General features: G+C 37.4%; 2 protein-coding genes across 3 annotated transcripts in view; both read right to left on the bottom strand.

Moving 5' to 3' along the window:
• NELL2 (neural EGFL like 2) overlaps positions 1 to 10,107 on the bottom strand; it is a 280,513-nt gene extending 270,406 nt beyond the window's left edge. The window contains exon 1 of the mRNA XM_043969238.1: positions 10,085 to 10,107. The gene's annotated coding sequence lies outside the window, so the exon portion shown is untranslated. The remainder of the gene's footprint in view (positions 1 to 10,084) is intronic.
• DBX2 (developing brain homeobox 2) overlaps positions 1 to 10,895 on the bottom strand; it is a 37,255-nt gene extending 26,360 nt beyond the window's left edge. Inside the window, exon 1 of one of the 2 annotated variants that reach the window (XM_043969239.1) lies at positions 10,085 to 10,895. In XM_043969239.1, coding sequence (XP_043825174.1) covers positions 10,085 to 10,478 — 394 coding nt within the window. In that variant the 5' untranslated portion in view covers positions 10,479 to 10,895. The remainder of the gene's footprint in view (positions 1 to 10,084) is intronic. The other variant, XM_043969240.1, reaches the window with a different exon arrangement.
• Positions 10,896 to 20,290: the final 9,395 nt, after the last annotated feature.

Below are 20,290 nucleotides of genomic sequence, written 5' to 3'. Positions count from 1 at the left end.
CCATTACTTATGCAATGTTCCCCTGGTTTTGTTTGTTTCATTCTTCATTATATCATGCAAGTCTTTCCATGTTTTTCTAAAATCAACCAGGTCATCATTTCTTATAGCACAGTAGTATTCCCTCAAAATCATATAACACAATTTTCTTAGCCATTCCTCAATTGATGGGCATACCCTCAATTTCCCGTTCTTTGCCACCACAAAGAGAGCTGCTATAAATATCTTAGAACATATAGGTTCTTTTCCTTTTTCCTTGATCACCTTGGGAAATAGAACTAATAGTGGTATTACTGGGTCAAACACTATACACTATTCTAGATTGCTCTCTAAAATGGTAGGATCAGTTCACAGATCCACCAAGAGTATATTGGTGTCCCAATTTTTCCACATGCCTTTTAACTTCTATCATTTTCCCCTTCTATCATTTTAGTCAAACTGATTTGCATTTCTCTAATCAATAATAATTTAGAGCATTTTTATATGACTATTTATAGCTTTGATTGCTTCATCAAAAACCACCAGTTCATATCCTTTAACCATTTATCAGTTGGAGAATGACTCATAAATTTGAAAAAGTTTTCTATATATTTAAGATAAGGACCTTTATCCAAGAAACTGTCTATAATTTCACCCACTCTCCATTTTCTGCTTTCCTGCTAATCTTGGCTACATTGGTTTTATATGTATAAAATCTTCTAAATTTAATATAATCAAAATTACCTATTTAATATCTCACAATGCTCTCTATCTCTTGCTTATTCATGAGTTCTTCTCATATTCATAAGTCTGATTTACTTATGATATCTCCCTTCTTTTCTAGGGCTGGTATCCATTTTGACCTTTTCTTGGTAAATGGTGTAAGATATTGCTCTATACCTAGTTTCTGCCAGACTGCTTTCCAGTTTCCCTCAAATTTTTACCAAATAGTGAGTTCTTATCCCAAATTTTTTATCAAAACAAGGTTATTATATCACTTTGTACCCTTCTAGATGTATATGTTATTCCCTTTTTAATCCAGTTCTGATTAGAATAAGGTTCCAGCATTACCAGTCCTCAACCCTCTCCTGCCCTCTACTGTAACAGTTTTTCCACTCATGCTTCATCTGTATGAGATAATTGCTCCATTTTATCTCTCCCTATCCAATTTTATTTTTTAGGATCATTCCATCATATTCAACTCAAAAGCTTTCTATCTATGTAGTAATAACATTCTTAAGAGTTAGAGCTAATGTTTTCACATATAAGAAGTAAACATTTGACCTTATTAAATCCTTTTTAATTGGTCTTTTATGTTTACCTTCTTATGTTTCTCTTGATTTTCATAGGTAAAATTTTCCATTCAGTTATGGTCTTTTCCTCACAAATACCTGAAAGTCCCTTAATTCATTAGTTATTCATTTTTTTCCAAGCAGGATTACATTCAGCTTTACTAGGTAAATTTAATTCTTGGTTACAAACACAGCTCCTTTACTCTTCAGAATATTATGCTCCATTCCCTTTGGTCTTTTAATGTAGAAACTGCTAAATCTTGTTATTCTATTGTTTCACTGCATTTAAATTGTTTAATTCTAGTTACTTGTATCATCTTTTCCCAGTTAAAGAAACTCTGAAACTTAACTGTAATTTTCCTGTGAATTTTCATCTTGGGATCTTTCAGGAGGAGATGGGTAAATTTTTTCCAATTTCTATTTTATTCTCTAGTTCTAAAACTTATGGGTAATTTTCCTTAATAATTTCTTGGGGCATAATGTCTACACTCTTTTTTTAATCATAAATTTCAGGTAGTCCAACAATTGTTATATGAAGAAACAACAATTGTGTCTCCTTGATCTGTTTTCCTAATAAGATGTTTCACATTCTCTTCTATTTTTTCATTCTTTTGATTTTTGTGTAGGAAAATGTTGACTCCTCTCAGTTGATTAGAACTGTCTGGGAAAACACCTATAGGCAATTTAATGTCTAGGGAATTGAATTCAGATTAAGCTGGAGATACTCAAATGCTAACATCCACAAATAGGGGTTATTTCAAATTGAGAAGGACTTCTCATGGGAAGGTTCCTACAAGAAAAATAAATGCGCAGAGGGGTGGGATGTTTGACTGATTAAACAAGTAGAGGGAGGGCCAATTGCAAGTAGAGATGGGAAGAGATAAAACAGGCCTGGGAGCCAGCCCTTTGTTGTTCCCTTTGCTAGGGAGTGGCCCATTCTCAGAAGAATGACAATAAATGAGCCTTTGACATATCGCCAATCTGAGTTCCAGAAGTTATTGGAGTTCTATTTCTCACATTTTTGTTTTACTATTTCTTGGTGCTTTATAACATCATTATTTTCCTCTTACCTGGTTCTAATTTTTAAGGAGGTATTTTCTTTGGTAAGTTTTTTTATCTAATTGGTTTACTTTCTTTTCATAATTTTCTTGATTTTCTAACATTACTCTTATTTTTCCTTAATTTTTCCTCAATCTCTTTTATTTTATTTTTAAAGTCCTTTTTAAGCTCTTAAGCCCTCTATTTTTTTTTTTTGGTGAGGCAATTGGGGTTAAGTGACTTGCCCAGGTTCACACAGCTAGTAAGTATCAAGGGTTTGAGGGCAGATTTGAACTCAGGTACTCCTGAAAAAGCCCTCTATTTTTTTTTTTTTTAGTGAGGCAATTGGGGTTAAGTGACTTGCCCAGGGTCACACAGCTAGTAAGTGTGTGTTAAGTGTCTGAGGTTGGATTTGAACTCAGGTACTCCTGACTCCAGGGCCGGTGCTCTATCCACTGCGCCACCTAGCTGCCCCCAAAGCCCTCTATTTTTAAAAAGAGCTTTCACTTTTACATGACTCAAGGGCCAGTCTGAGCTAGTGATTGTGGTAGTGTTGACTAGGTCTAGAAAATAGTCACTCAGGTGCTTTCAAAGGATTTCACTGAAATAGATTTAAAAAAAAAATAAAGTGCTTTCAAATACTTAGAAATTACTAACTTTTAGAAAAAACTTAAAGTACAGTGCACATAAAATAATTTTTAAAACTACAATAAGAGGTGTGAATCTGGGGTTGTGCTGGTAAAAGTTCTCTGGAGAAAAAAATAAGAATGACAGATTTTTAAGTTTAAACTAAATTATTAACATTTTTCATCACTTTTTCAGTCTATAAAATCAACAAAGGTATGATCCTGTGAACTAACAATTAAAATTGAAAATATAACAATATACCAAAACAACATAATGAAAAGTTTAAAATTACTAGCCTTGTATACATGAGAAACAAAAATGCAAAAACAAAACATGTCATCTTGTAGACGGTCTTCCCTCACTAAAGGAACTTTCCACAGGCAGATGGTCCACCCCCATCAGCCCCCTATAAAAGTACCTGCCAGTCTCATGCTCAAGGAGATTGGTACCTCAGAGCCATGTGCTTTGTTCCATACCTATCTCCCCATGAGAAGTCCAAGGATTTCTTTCATGGTTTCCCTTACCCTACTTTCCTTCCCTTGCCCCTAAATAAACTACCATCTCATTCTAACTGCTTTTGTGTGCAAGAGGGTGTAATTCTTTAAAGAGGAATTCCTAAGAACCCCAACCCCTAACCCTAACCCCGTACCCCATTTCCCCCATAACATTTCTTTCTTTCTTTTTTTTTCTTTTTCTTTTTTCATCTGCTGCTCTGCGTGGTTTCACTTACATGGAATGAGATGCCTACACAGCAGGGAGTCTTGTTCTTTTGCCCATCTTCCCCCTGTATCCCTACCTCCTTTTGTGGATTGCCACCCCCCCCCCCAAATTGTAAACTCCTTGAGGGCAGGGACTGTCTATCCTTTTATTAATTTTATACTCAGGGGGGCAGCTAGGTGGCGCAGTGGATAGAGCACCGGCCCTGGAGTCAGGAGGACCTGAGTTCAAATCCAGCCTCAGACACTTAACACTAACTAGCTGTGTGACCTTGGGCAATTCACTTAACCCCAATTGCCTCACTAAAAAAAAAAAAATTATACTCAGAGCTTAGGACAGTACCTGGTACATAGTAGGTGCTTAATAAATATTAATTGGATTGGATTAATGACAAAGAATTAGAAACTAAGGGAATACCTATTGATTGGGGAATGACTGAATGGTTATGTTATAGAAATGTGATGAGATACCATTATGATATGTAAAATAATGAATGGGATAATTTCAAAGAAACTTGGGAAGAATAGTATCCAATCCCCTCATTTTAAAGATGAGGAAACTGAGGGGAACTAAGTGATTTACCCAAGACCACATGGGTAGATGACCTTGAACAAGGTGTATAACCTATCTGGGTTTCAGTTCCCTCATTTTACAAATAAAGATAGATTATCTCTAAAGCCTTTTACATTTCACATTCAATGAGTGTGTGAAATCCCTAATCCATTGTTCTTTCTACAATTTCTACAGGTTAACAAAATATGTGTTAACAAAATTAGTCTAACCAAAAGATTTGATGGATTCATTTTGACAACATAAATCTATAAGATAGTTCAAGCAATAGAAACCAAAAAATAAAAATATCTATCTCTGCTGCACATAGACATGCAAGGAAATTAGATTAACCTAACCTTTCATACTACTGCTGCAGGTGCATAGATCAGAGGCTGGCAGATAAAGTTGAAAGGAGGCTGGATTTATGGTCTGTAGGGTCAAGATTACACTCCTGGTTCTGTCCTTTACTATATATGTGACCTTAGGAGCTCAGTATAATGGGGGATACAAGATGCAAACTATGCACAAACAAGATATATTTAGGTTAAATTAGAAATAATCTTAAAGAGAAGATACTAAGGATATCTGAGAAAAGCTTGCAGAAGGTGGATAAATAGATCTCAGAATCATCTGCATAGAGATGACAATTGAATGTATGGGAGCTGATGAAATCATCAAGTGAAGGAGTATAGAGGGATAACAGAAGAGGACCTGAGAAGACACTGTTATTGGGCATGACCAGCAAAGTGACTGAGAAGTAATGCTCAGACATATAGGAAGAGAACCAAGAGAGCGGCAGCAAGAAGAGAGAAAAAAATATCAAATAGAAGAGGGTGTTTGATATGGTCAATAGCTGCAGAAGTCAAGAAGAATGAAGATTAAGAAAAGGTCATTGGATTAGGAAACTGAAAAATTATTGGTAAATTTGGAGAGAGCAGTTTCAGTTGAGTGATGAGATCAGAAACCAGGTGGCAGAGGTAAGAGAGAGATAAGAAAGGAATTTTGGGGGCAGCTAGGTGGCGTAGTGGATAGAGCACCAGCTCTGGATTCAGGAGGACCTGAGTTCAAATCTGGCCTCAGACACTTGACACTTACTAGCTGTGTGACCCTGGGCAAGTCACTTAACCCCAATTGCCTAAAAAAAACCCAAACAAAAAAAAAACAAGAAAGGAATTTGAAGCATTGATTGTAAATTGTCCTCTCAAGAAATTTAACTATTAAAGAAAGCTGTGGTGTGACAGCCACCTCGATGGACATATAAGGGCTAAGATTCTAGCTATACTGTTTAAAATATCTAATGAGTTGGTCATCAATAAATTATAAGCTTTAGGAAGAGTTAGACTTTTAAGCATTTATTAAGAAGAATAAGAATTTGGTGAAGAGAAAGAGAAAGGTCTAGATTCATCTATCTATTAAAGGGAGAGAGCATTCCTAGCTCCGCTTTCGGCCAGAGTCCACACGAAAGAGAGAGAGTCAGAGCGCCAGCCTCCCCCTTCTTCCTCCCACAAGCAAACGTCACTTTCTGATGCCAAAGAAAAGATGCGAGGTCCTGCCCTCAGAGGCCCTCTCCTCATGTTGGAGCTTTCCTACAGTAAGTCTCCAGAAGGTGGCATCATTCCAATTGTTACAGATAGATCAAGTCAGGATTTGGGGAGGAGGGAAAAGACAGAGTATGTTTGTATGCAGTAGGAAAGCAGCTGGTAGACAGGAAGACATTGAAGATAAATAAGAAGAGAGGAGGTCATCTTCTGGAAAAGATGAACTGGAATGGGATCAGTTGTGCGTGTAGAGAGGTTTGCCTTGGCTCTTTTTTTTTTAATTTTTTTTTTTTTTTTAGTGAGGCATTTGGGGTTAAGTGACTTGCCTAGGGTCACATAGCTAGTAAGTGTTAAGTGTCTGAGGCCGGATTTGAACTCAGGTCCTCCTGACTCCAGGGCCAGTGCTCTATCCACTGCACCACCTAGCTGCCCGACCTTGGCTCTTTATGTGATGCAGGGGTGAAAAAGATGGTAGAAGTCATCTTAGTAACGTGAAATGAGGAGGAGATAAGAGGGAATTTTCAAAAAATATCCTCATTTTTTTGTTTTATTTTTGCTTTTTTTTTGTGGGACAATAAGGGTTAAGTGACTTGCCTAGGGTCACACAGCTAGTAAGTATGTCTGAGGCCTAATTTGAACTCAGGTCCTCCTGAATCCAGGGCTGGTGCTTTATCCACTGTACCGCTCATTTTTTTTAAGTGAAAAATGAGGCAAGGTTCTCAGATGCAGGTGGTGGTATAATGGGTAGAACACTGGACCTGGAGTAAGCAAGACAATTCAAATCTGTCAAATACTTACCAACTGTATAACTCTGGACAAGTTACTTAACCACTGCTTACCTCAATTTCCTCGACTATAAAATGGGTATAGTAATAACACATACCTGACAGGGTAGTTGTTAGGACTCGAGATAATATTTGTAAAGTGTTAACACAGTGCCTAGCACATAGTAAATGTTCTATAACTGCTTATTTCCTTCCCTTTCTCAGCTGAGAGAGTCAGTGGACCATGGGAGGTTTCAGAAAGAATAAAAAGGTTTAAAAAAGCACCTACAGCACAGTGAATCATTTATGGAGGTATAACAGATTGTCTTATCCAAGTAAGGGACAAATTAAATTATACAATAAATTTGTAGAGGAATTAACACAATTTCATGATTTTCTCCAGTTTCATTAAGTAGCACATGAGTTGTTGTTCATCCTTCATTTTCCAAGAGGACCAATGATATCATGAGAAGGGGTGAAAGCAGTGGATGGTGGAAATAATTCATGTCTGAGGTATGTCAAAGCAAGATATTCCATTAAAAAAGGGTGCAAGGGACTTGAGAGAAGAGGATGGTATAAAGTGAACATTTGATTTTATTTGTTATCCTGTGATATTTTAAATAGGCCCCACCACTGAGAAAACTCTTATGGCAGAAATATAGGAAGCATATTTTCTTATTAAATCCATGAGTACACTGTGTGCTGTCACATCCTTTCCTTTATTCACTTGCTTTTTTATAATAAAATTTTAAAGTTCATTTTAATTATTCCCTAGGTAATCTCATATAAAATGTGAACCTGACCTAATTCAACCATAATATTAGTAGACTACAGAATTTTTCAATCTCCCCAACATATGCATGATGTAAAACTTTAACTAATAGTCAGAATGAAAATAATTTGAATGTGCTTATAATATATTTATTGAGATTATCATTGTTGATAAAAACCAATTTTCTTAAGTAATGTTATAGAATCAGTGACCAGAATTATTTTACGTTCTAAAGTGCAGTCTGTGTCCCTGACATAATAGATTGACTTTGATAGAATTTCTAGGATATGGTCATCCTTTAAAGATTTGAGAATGATACACTTAACATTTATTTTTGAAAATTTAAGAAAAATTAAGAGCTAAGCAATGTACTCAAATATTTAAATAAAAAGATTTGGTGCTCCCACTTAATTTAGTAATTCTTTAAAAGAATATTGTTTTCAATCAAAATTCAGACAGCTGACACATAGCCTATCAGTCACTTGTATAATATATATGCAATATCAATGTGTATTCCTTTCTAATTTCAATGTATTAACTAAAATTACTTGTCCCGCTTCTTAGTTAAAGTGAAAATTACAGGCTTATATAATAAACCAAAATTAGTAAACTACAAAACACTACATAAATCCTAACTACTATTACTATAACAAAAATTCTATAAAATTAAGAAGTAGGAAAAACTGTTTTCTTATAAAGATGGTAAGACTTTCAGGAAATCATCTTCCTCTCTGGAAATTTTAGAGAGCAACCTATTTACCCTGTGGTTTTTAAAAAACAATATAAATGTATAACTGACATTACTTTCATTCACTTTTAGTTTTTATTATTTAGTTTTTATTTCTTTATTCCAGGTTATAAAATCAAGTGAAACTATTTGATTTAGTGATTAACAAAAAGTTGTCTTTTAAGATAAAAATTAACAACTTGAAAATTCTAACATCACCAGGAAGTTTCTAATAACATTATTTAAGTTATTAAGGTAACTCATTTTCAAGTACAAATAAAACTAATATTTTAAAATTTTAATTAAAAAAAAATGGTTCCTCTTATCTTACCATCTAAATAGTTCCCGGAAACATCATTTGCTACCTAGTGTTTCGATCTGTATACTGGAAACTATTTTAGTTCATTTGAATATGTACATATTTCCTTGAAGAAGAGCTAGTGTGACCATTGTATAACCACACCTGGGCAGAATTAATTTACAAATACTTGAAATAGTAGCCAAGAATGATAACAGACCAAATCACCCCAAAGATATTCTGAATGTTAATTATCTGTTGTTTTCACATGCAAGGTTCATAATGGGTAGATGACTCTTCAACTTGCTATTTTATACATTTCTGATATTCCTAATATTTCTCTTTTGTATAAAATGTTATTGTTTAATTAATAAGTATTTATTTTCTCTTCCTTTAGAAGAAAAGAGAAAAACAAAACCCCATGTAACAATACCCTATCTGATACCTCTAAGAAGCTAATGACCTTTCAAACCAGCGAAAATGACAGTGTCATCTGAATAGTCATCCCCTTCCCTTCCAAAGAGCAAAATTGATTAATTAGAATTTCATTGTTGACATAAAGAAGAGACTGGTTTTGGAACTTGATGCCTGTCTCCTTTCCAACAGTAACCACTTTAAACTGAAAGAAATGGTTAAGTTTTCATCTAAATTACATTGTCATTAAGCAACAGCAAAAGGATTGATTAGTGCATAGTTTAAAATTTTTTTTTAAATCTATGTAGCTCAATGTGTATAAAAATCACTTTTTATCACCCCGATCTGGACCTCTCTAAGGTCTTCACAAACTTGGGGGGAGGGGAACATGAACAAGACAGTCTGTCTTTTCTTTTGGTTCAGGTTGAAAACATACATCACAGAGATAATTCTTTAGTTAGTTATTTTTAAACCCTGCAGGAAAACCCCTTTTTGGGGGTTTGGGTTGGAGCTTAAAACATTGGGTTGGAACTTAAATTATTTCTCCCCACCTCCAACTAGGTGCAGAGAGACAGAGACAGAGAGAGAGAGAGAGAGAGACAGACAGACAGAGACAGGCACAGAGAGACAAAGACAGACAGAGTGATAGAGAAAGACAGAGACAGAGACACAGGGAGACAGAGAGAGAGAAGAGAAACTCGAGTCGCCAGTAACGCAAAATCTAAAAGAAATACGAAAAAATTCCGTCCTACAATGACAAAATCATCCAAGCGAGTCTGGAGAAACAGCTGAGCCAGAGCGCCCTCCCCGCCACCACACACACACACACACAGGGAGGAAGTGGGGAGAGAAGGAGGCAGAGAAGGGGGAGAGAGGGAGGGAGGGAGGGAGGGAGGGAGGGAGAGAGAGAGAGAGAGAGAGAGAGAGAGAGAGAGAGAGAGAGAGAGAGAGAGACAAAGAGACAGAGAAACTGGAGCTGGACCACCAAACCACAGAAGTCAGCAGTGAGTACCAACCCCAGCTAGCTTTCTATGGAAAGCCTACTTCTCACCATGCCCTACCTCCCTTCTACTAGCACAATGCAGCCAGAATACCCCAAAAGCCCAGAATTAAAGTGTGCCTGACCTCTATAATTAAAAAAAAGAAAGGAAAAAAGTAGAGCTCCGGGAAAGGGAAAATCATTGTTTCCTCCTCCATGACTCCTAAGGTGGCAACTACACTAAAGATGATGATGATCCCATCAATACAAATTTGGGGCAGTAGCAACAAAAACTCCGAGCCCCAGGAGCTGCACTTTCTGCAGCTTCTACACTACAGGCAGTCAGCCTGAGGCTTGGATGGACTACGCTTAGTGAAGGAGAGGGCTTACCTGGGACAGCAAGTTGTAAGGCGCCACCTTGATTTCCCTGAGTCGGGCCTGACTGCTGACTGCTGTCAGTCGAAGGATTAAGCACTTGAAAAGCCCAATGAGTCTGATAAGGACTCCCAATTTGTTCTGCTCCTGGGCACAACGTGAAGGTTACCGGGCTGGATGAAAAGGGATGCTCCAGAATTTCTACTGTGGTGTCTGTGGCTGCTGCTACTGTCGGTGCTAAGGGAGGAGGAGCTGGAAGACCCTGTGGAGAATCTCCAGCCCGCAGCAAATTCTCAATTAGGAAACTTTTCCCCAAGTTCCCAAATCCTGGAGTTGTGTCTAGTAATGCAGAGGAGCCCAGTATATCCCAGTACACGCCAGTGCGAGCAGATAAGGCACTAGGGAGCATCGTGAAGAAGAGCAGGCAGGCAGGCAATTCAGTCTTTTCCACACTTTCTTCTGCTCAGCTCTTTACTGCCACCCGGCAACTGCAGCCAAAGTTGATCAAGGCGACTGAGTCACTACCTCTTGCTTCCTTGCCACAGTCTCCCGCAGAACTAAAGCAAGCAGAGAGGGTGGAGAGAGAGGGAAGGGGGAACATGGGAAAAGGCCGTTGGGGAAACGAATCATTATTATTTATTTGGGTTGGCTTATTTTTTTTAAAGAAGGGAGGAGCAACGGGTCAGGTTTCTCAAGCACTGTGGAAATAACGCTGGAGACTTGGAGGGTGTCTCTCATTTTCTATGTTAAGCAAGATTATTTTTTCTTTGTGGACTGGAAGGTGTGTACCTCCCATCTATAAAAATGTCACTCTAATTAAGAAATTGTAGATCCAGCCAACAATGAAATGTGGCTCCAAGATTCTGTACAAGAGGAAGGGGCGGAGAAGGAGGAGTTGGGAGTGGGATGAGGGAAAATGAGAAAGTGCTGGACTCTACACAGTGAATTTGTCGAACGGTCTCCCCTAAGAGAAAAGAGACAGAACAGTATGTTCTAACGCGAAGTAAAGTTTCTGGTCCTGAGCCTGCATGGAACTATCTCTTAGAGCCAAACTCTGTTCGCTGACCCATTTTGGGAAAATTCCTAGGACAGTAAAGAAATAATGGGGCACTGGGAAAGATAAAATAGGGGGGAAATCTAATGATTTGTAAGAAAAGTTTCAAGTGCCAAGGAACCTTTGTAAGGGTACCGCTTTGGTTTGATCCCACAGAGGGGAAAAGTGCTTTTAATAATGTACTCAGTAATCCTGGATGAGACGGGATCTGGTTAGAAAAATGAGGATCAGCAATAAATGGTTTATAGAGGCTTCTTGTCACTAGGCTCTGCATCCTTTACAAACTGTATGTTTTTATGAATGCAGCCTAAAGTGGAAACTAGATATGAAAGAATTCTTGTCCAACATGAGCAAGTGGCCATCTCATGACCACTTCAAGATGCCCCATGTTTTGCCAACCTGAGACCTCCCCCCTCCTTTCATATACCATTTCTAGCTATGGCATCATAATTTTTTGGCCCGTGAAGCAAGTTCTATCAACCAATGGGATTCTGTACTTTGTAAAGCCTCTTTAGAATGTTCAGGTATCACATTGTTGTGGGAATGCAGTGGGACCCCAAGAAACCTAAAAATCCCAACACCCAAGAAATCTTTAAAACTTTTCCAAGGGAAAAGCACCTCACAAATAAGATATGGCCTAGCATGACCCTGGTATGAAGATGATATGCAGAATATGGATGGATCCCACATATCCTACTGATACCCCTAATTCAAAGATCCCCTCACAGTTATCTTGCCCTTCCCTCTCTTTTATTTTGGAAAGATATGTTGTGGGCCCAGAGCACCCCAGAAGTTCTCTGGGGCACATCAAGGAATCTTCTCCTTGAGAAACTAAACCAGAGGACAGATATGCCTAGAGAGATAAGCAGAACCAGTTCTGACTGAGCTAGCACCTAGACCCCCCAGCCTTCATTCTAGTCTCCCACAACCCTGGGGGTGATAAGATTAGGTGTGGCTGCTTCTTTTGTGTCCTGAGGAGATGGCTTGAGAGATCTGCAGCCACCCCTCACCCAACTCCTCCAGCCACCACCAGTGAGGGATGGTCCACCCTCACTAAAGAAACTTTCCACCATGAGATGGTCACCCCCATCAGTCCCCTATAAAAGTACCTGCCAGTCTCCTGCTCTAGGAGATTGGTATCTCAAAGCCACATGCTTTGTGCCATACCTCTCTCTCCATTAGAAGTCCAAGGATTTCTTTCATGGTTTCCCTTTCCCTCCCTTCCCTTGCCCCTAAATAAACTACCATCTTATTTTAACTGCTTTTGTGTACAAGAGGGTGTAACTCTTTAAAGAGGAATTCCTAAGAACCCCAACCCCTAACCCAAACCCCATACCGCATTATCCCCATGACATATATAAAAGACCAGGTCTTCTCTTATGCCAGTGAGACAGATTTTCCATAGTGAGTCTGTTTCCTGGCCATATATTCGTCTCCTAATAAATCTCTTTATTTTACAAGATTTGTGATGATGCTCCAGTTCTTTGGGTGAGCTAGTTTCTACCCCCCACATTCCAGGGTCACAAGTTCCCCCCCCCAGAAAAATCTGGTATCAAACCTTATAAAGATAAGGCCCTGTAAGAAGGGGGCATCTCAGAGCATGAGGAAAATCTGAGGTCCACTTCAGGAAAAAAAAAATGCACTAGTATTTGAACTTTCTCATCCTTGATGAGTTTATCCTACATTTAGAGGAGAAGCCAGTCTCCCCTCTACTATCCCACCACCCCACCACCCATCCACTCTAACCTATTGAGTCTTTCAACTTCCTGTGGTTCATTTCTAGGTATGTTTCAAATGCTATTTGTAGTAGCTATCTTGTCAGCTGGCTAGTGCCTTTGTCCCAGAAGTACTGACTTTCCAAACTAAAGAGCTGATAAAGTCAGAGCTTCTTGGGTTGGTCTTATTCTCAAACTTCTCAAATTTTTGTTTGGAGAAAGGGGTTGAGGGAGCAAGAGATAAAAGTAAGGTTGGGAAGTTTGTCATTTTCTCTTCATAGGAAAAAGAAGATTTCTGTATTACTTTTTAAGGATCAGATTTGTAATTTCTTCATTTTGAAATCTGAAGGCCACTTATTTAATCTAGTACTATCAGGCAGTCAAGTGTAGACCAGGTGAATATATGAAGAAAATTATAAAACATTCTCTTATATGTGTAATTCATGATCCTCCAACTGCAATACAACTTGAAGAGGGCTTCTTTTACATCCTGGCATAGTTAAAAAATATTTCACCCTTAATTAGCTGCTTTTTTTTTTGCTGTTACCAATGATCTCTTAATTGCCCAATCAAATGACTCATTTTTTCAGTTTTCATCCTTCTTAACCATTCTTTATCATTTGACACTATTTGACACTGTTCTCTCTCTCTCTTCCTAGAAGCTCTCTGGTTTGTGACATTGCTCTCACCTTATTTTACTCATTTATCTTTATTTACTTTATTTATCTACCTTTCTGACAGATACTTTACTAGTTTCTTTTACTGGTTTTTCATCCAAGCCTCACCTACTAATGTGTATCAATTCAAGTTTCTCTTGTTCTCTTCTCTTTATATTCTGTACTATCTCATTTGGCAATCCCATCAGTTTTTACAAGTTCAATTGTCAATTTTATCTACATTTTTATATCAAAGAAGAGTTTTTGGTACAGGCACACATTACCAATTGCCTACCAGTGTTTATACTATCTCTAAGTCCTATAGGCATCTCAAACTCAACACATTCAAAAGATAATTTGCTATCTTTCTTAAAAGAAAAACAAAATTCTTTTCTGAATATCCCTATTATTTAAAATTTATTTTATATTTTGTTATTTTATATATTTTAACATTTATTTTATATTTCGTATTTTGAGTTCCAAGTGGTTTCTCTCCCTTTCTCCCAACCCCCAAACAAAGAAGACCAACATTTCACATACATACACACACACACACACACACACAAAATCATACAATATATACTTCCATATAGTTCTTTCATAGGTCCTTTGTACTTGATTTGAATATTCATATAACTCAGAATAGCTAATTTATTCACAGTTACTCTTGGAACAATATTACTGTTACTGTATATATTATTCTCTTGGTTCTACTCCTTTCACTCTTCATTATTTTGTGCAAGTCTTCCCATGATTTTCTAAAATCAACATGCTTGTCATTTCTTACAGCACAGTAGTATTCCATCACAATCATATATCACAACTTATTTAGCCATTCCTCAATTGATGGGTATTCCCTCAATTTCTAGTTTTTTGACACCACAAAGAGAGTTAGAAATAATTTAAAACATATAAATGGTTTTCCTTTTTCCCTAGTCACCTTGGGAAACAGACCTAATAGTGGTATTGGTGGGTCAAAGGGTTTACACAGTTTTTAACTCTTTGGGCATAATTCCAGGTTGCTCTCCAGAAACATTAAGATCAGTTCAAAGTTCCACCAACAGTGTATTAATGTCACAATTTTTCCACATCCCCTCAAACTTTTATCATTTTCTCCTATCATTTTAGTCAGACTGATAAATGTGAGATGGTATCTCTAAATTATTTTAATTTACATTTCTCTAACCAATAATAATTTAGAGAATTTTTCATATGACTATATATAGCTTTGATCTCTTCATCCAAAATTGCCTATTCATATCCTTTGACCATTCATCAATTGGGGAATGACTCATAGTCTTATAACTTTGACAAAATTCTCTATATATTCGACCGTTGTAGTTGCCAATGATCTCTTTTTTTTCTTTTTTGGCTGGGCAATGCGAATTAAGTGACTTGCCCAGGGTCACACAGCTAGTGTCAAGTGTCTGAGGCTGGATTTGAACTCAGGTACTCCTGAATCCAGGGCCAGTGCTTTATCCACTGCACCTCCTAGCTGCCCCTGCCAATGATCTCTTAATGGCCTTTTTTCAGTTTGAGATATGAAGCCTTTATTTGAGAAACTATAAAAAAAATTTTCTCCAATTTTCTGCTTTCCTTCTAATCTTAGCTAGATTGGTTTTATTTGAGCAAAACCTTTTTAATTTAATTCATCAAAATTAACCACTTACACCTCACAATATTCTCTATCTCTTGTTTATTCATAAATTCTTCTCTTATCAATAAATTGGATAGGTAATGTCATAAGGGGAAAGGTGGGGGATCCTTAGGTATTCTTCAATAAAGAATTACTCTTACAGTCCAATTAGAGTGAAAGTGATCTTTTATTTGGCACTAGAGAAAGTGAAAGAAGGGGGCAGCTGAGTGGCACAGTGGATAAAGAATTGACCCTGGATTCAGAAGGACCTGAGTTCAAATCCAACCTCAGACACTTGACACTCACTAGCTATATGACCTTGGGCAAGTCACTTAACCCTCATTGCCCTGAAAAAAAGAAAGAAAGAAAGGAAGAAAGAAAGAAAGAAAGAAAGAAAGAAAGAAAGAAAGAAAGAAAGAAAGAAAGAAAGAAAGAAAGAAAGAAAGAAAGAAAGAAAGAAAGAAAGGAAGGAAGAAAGGAAGAAAGAAAGGAAGAAAGAAAGAAAGAAAGAAAGAAAGAAAGAAAGAAAGAAAGAAAGAAAGAAAGAAAGAAAGAAAGAAAGAAAGAAAGAAAGAAAGAAAGAAAAAAGAAAGGGAATGAGTGGGACGTCAAAGACTTCACCCCCAGAGGAGAAGGTGCCTTAGAAACATCCTCCTCCCAGAAAAGAAGGAAAAGGTTTTTATAGAGGATAAATGGGATGTCCACTTGAAAATTGAAAGTTCCCTTTTGGGGTGGGCTGGGGGAAGCTTGGATGCTTGTCATATTCCTGAGAGTAGAGGGGCAGTTTTTTGAAATGATGGTCCTGACCTTTGAGGTTATTTCTGTCTCCTAGCTCCTGTCAGGTAGTAGCCGTGTCTAATTGACTTTCCTGCTATAGAATTTTATCTCCCCTTACTTCTTAGGTGTGTCTTTCATGATACCTAGTAGGTCAATCTAAATTTTAATAGTCCCTTGATTCCTCAATATGTCTGTCTTATTATCTGACCATCTTTGGTTTTGCTTCTCACAGGAGAAATTTCTTCTGATTTATCCTAAGCCCCATGTCATTTCCTCCTTATTTTTATGTAAGAGAAGAAGGGGCAAAGATTCTACTTCTGTGACTGCTTCAAGCTGTAGATGCTCAAAAGGTGCATATACTAAAAGACTTCCTTCATAAACTTTAGACTGGAAGGCATATTGATTATAAGTCTGACAGACAGAGCAAGAGGTCACATTAGTAACTCCAGGGGCAATCCAAACCCTTTTTACTGAGTCCATGATTCCTTGTGTGCCAAAATGTCCTTTTCTGTGAATAGATAGGCATACCTAGTGGTAGAAACTCTGGGGGAGAAGCAGCTTTCTCTCCGAAGTCACCCAGACTCTGTACTGTACCTTCTGTACTGTTTACACTGATTCCAGATATATATTCAGTGTCTTCCATGGAGTAGGAATGTTATCGCTCCAGAGAGGATTTTTAACCTAACATTATTGCTAATGGAGAATTATTAAATTTATTAAAGATCACCTATCTGCCTTAAAACTCCCATCTGCTATAGCTATTATTGTCCTGCTCATATGGGAAAAGGTGATTCTGGCTCAAGAGGGAACAAAAGAGCTTACACTACTGCTAAGCTTGCTGCTTTGGAAGCCCCTGAACATGTATTTAACCTTTCTTCTTCTGATGATGTTTGCATTTCTCTGAAGTCTGAAGTAGAGAAGTGGAAAAAGAAATTCAAGGCTAAAGAGTTAAATGGAGTCTGGGTGACCTTCTACCCTTGACACTGTTCTATTTGCACAGCAGGCCTAGAGGAGAACTACATATATCACCTTATGAGATGCTTTTTGGCCATCCTCTTATCCAAGCAAAACCTTTCTCCCCGGTATATACATCATTGGCAGGGGGAGATACCTCTGTTGTGTGAGGGCCAAAATTTGATATATAGAGCATTATTTGGGTGAGCACCTTAATATTGGGGTCCTGGAAATATGAGGGACCCTTTTAAGTTTAACCTCCCCTCTGAACTGCCCTTTTTAAATATTTCTCCCAGGCCAATAAGAAAGGATCCTCTAAGCTTTAGTTCACAAAAGAATCAGATTTTATTACTTGGGAATTAATGAAACAACAAAGGTGAAACTAATAAAAATCAAAGATAAGGAAATAGGAAAATAGTAATATAGAAAAATGCTCTTTACTCTAAACTTAGCTTAAGCTGGTTCAAAGGAATTTAGGGTTTTCAGTAAATAACTCACCAACCTGAACAGCCTGCCACCAGGACCTCAGTCACCAGCCAGAGAGAGCAAACTCATGTTCTGAAAGTGCCTCGAGAGCTTAGCATTCCGGAAGTGCCCTTTAACCTCCCTTCAGGAAGCATTCAATCTTTTCTCCCCTAAAAGGGGAGGTCCTTCAAAAGCTTCCCATACCACAAATAATTTTTGCCACAGTTGCTTCCTATATACAGGAATTACAAGTCAGGTTACATGTCCTCTATGAGGCAAGAGCAGCAGTATAGGCTGGCCCCTTGGACTTCTCCTTACATGATTTGATACCAGGAAACAGTATATATATAATTTTCAGTGGACTAGTAGAACTCAACTAATTTGGGAATGTCCTTTCCAGGTATTGCTAACAACTACAACAGTCATCAAAATCAGAGAGAAGGACTCTTGGATCCATTGCTCCCACATAAAACTGGTACCAGCACGTGTAGACCATTGAATTTCATTGTCTCTTATTCTTTCATGTGTATTTTGTTCTATTCATCTCTCTCTCCTTTTTTTTTATTGGACCAATGCAAGATGGTTTTGATTTCATAATACAATATTAATTATGGAAGTATTGTTCCCCCATATTCTAAATTGTTTTTCCAAATGATTATTTGATCAAGTTCTATAATGTATTATTTTTGCTAAGCTTAAAAAAAGGGAACATTTGCAAAAGTTTTTCATATTCATGTAATCAAATTTATTATTGACATAAACAGGGACATATTTTGCAAGATAATAATATGCAATTTAGAGATTTTAGATATTGAAATAAAAAATGTTCTAGATTTGCTTAGAGAAAAAATGTCAATTCAAATGTTACATAAAGTTTTCTTTTTTATGCTATTACATCTACATTTTGAAATTAATAGTATGGGCTTATTTTCATAGAGATTTTTATTCTTTTAAGATTGTGTTTTAGGGGCAGCTAGGTGGTGCAGTGGATAAAGCACCAGTCTTGGATTCAGGAGGACCCAAGTTCAAATCTGGCTTCAGACATGACACACTTATTAGCTGTGTGACTCTGGTTAAGTCACTTAACCCTCATTGCCCTGCAAAAAAAAAAAAAAAGATTGTGTTTTAACTTGTATTAAAATATGTTCTGATTTTTCACAAAGGTAATTGTATACTTAGTAAAAAAAAAGTTATTACTTGGAATTATTGCATAATTGTATGTTATATTCTGAGTCAAGGCAAATTCACATTTTTTGCAGTTATCATTATCCTCAGTTGTTAAATCCATATGAGACTTGGATTATGGGAACTTACCATTTGAGATATTAATTGCCTCCATCCATGAGAGGAATACATACAAGAGCAAGCATTGAACTGTTACAGAAGGGTAGACACGCATGAAGTCCAGGTACTGCATTGCCTTGGGAAAGGCCGAGAGAACAGCCATTGGCAAGATTTGAGGTTAGATTCTCTTGGTTTAATTTTTCCCCCCACATAGCACCAGATGGCAGGGTTATGCCATCTCATTCTACATGTGACTTTAATTCCCCCTCCTTTATGCCTGATGTCTCAATCCCATGGATCTGATTAAGCCTGACTCAGTTTCCCCTCTGTTCTTTTATGATAACCCCATAATTATCTCAGGTGTCATGATAAATACAATGGTGGATTTGGCCTTGACATCTGTTACCAGTTATATTAGATTCTTTAATTTCTCATAATGGCATGAGGATAATTAGGCAGATAATACAAAAAGTGATGAAACAAAGATAAAAATTATTTTCTTAATTATATCACAATCGTCTTCTCAATTTCTTCTCCACCAAGGAGAGTATAGTAATATTAAGTTTTAGAGAATGTTTCTATTTTTGTTTTTATTTATGTTTCATGTGTAACAACTGGACAAAAATTATAAAATCTCTAAAAGATTCTAAATGTCCTTAGACATATTTTTGAGAACTCTCGTTGCTTGATTTGGTTACTTGCAAAGCTATTTAAAGTTGTGTCATTATCAATTTTGTAGGAAACTTTCCAGCTGATAATCAGTATCTGATTACCCAAAACTCTCCAGCTGAGACTTGCTAGTTGATCATCAGCATCCACACCTGAAAGACTTTCACTCCACAACTACACCCAGAGGACATCCCAAGAATCATCTGAGATAATACTTTCTTTTTTTTGTTTATTTTTATTTTTATTTTTTTTTGGCAGGGCAATGAGGGTTAAGTGACTTGCCCAGGGTCACACAGCTAGTAAGTGTCAAGTATCTGAGGTCATATTTGAACTCAGGTCCTCCTGAATCCAGAGCCAATGCTTTATACACTGTGCCACCTAGCTGCCCCCTGAGATAAGACTTTCAAAGACTTAAATGGACATTTTCCTGTTTTTCTTTTTCTTTATCCCCATTGCATTCACTATTTATAATGTCCACTTGCTAAAGGGGAGTGCCCCCTTTAGCTTTTGTCAATGCGTCGCCCAATTTCTTTTCTCTCTTTTCATTCCCTTTACTTTGTTAGTCACGAGTATCTGTAAGGAAACAATGTTTCTTCATGAAGCACAGGGGGGAGTGTGAGAACCAGGAGCATCATCACCGCCCCCCCCCCATCAAGAAAGCATGAGGTGACTTTTCTGAGGTTTCTAAGGTCAAATTGGCATCCCGAATGTCATGTCACAATTCATGGACTGCCTTTAAGTCATGCCAATCAATGGACTCGAATGCTACCAGCCAATTAGCTTGCAACTGTGTGTAGGTACCTCCCTTCTTCCTGTTTGACAGGGGGCTTCCAGGGGAACTGACTGGGACTCTTTCTCTTGGGAAGTGTGAGCAGCTAGGTGAAGGAGCTCTTTTCTTACTCTCTCTCTAGCGTAGATCTGAGCTAGGGTTTTTCCATTCTTTCAGAGATATGTGCTCTCTCTCTTTCTTTACTAACTTCTAATATACTTTAATAAATGTTTAAAAGCCTA

This window comes from Dromiciops gliroides, chromosome 5, assembly GCF_019393635.1.
Source record: "Dromiciops gliroides isolate mDroGli1 chromosome 5, mDroGli1.pri, whole genome shotgun sequence".
NCBI classification, from domain to species: Eukaryota; Metazoa; Chordata; class Mammalia; order Microbiotheria; family Microbiotheriidae; genus Dromiciops; species Dromiciops gliroides.
The sequence above is the reverse complement of the archived record's forward strand: the minus strand, read 5'-3'. Positions and strand labels throughout refer to the sequence as shown.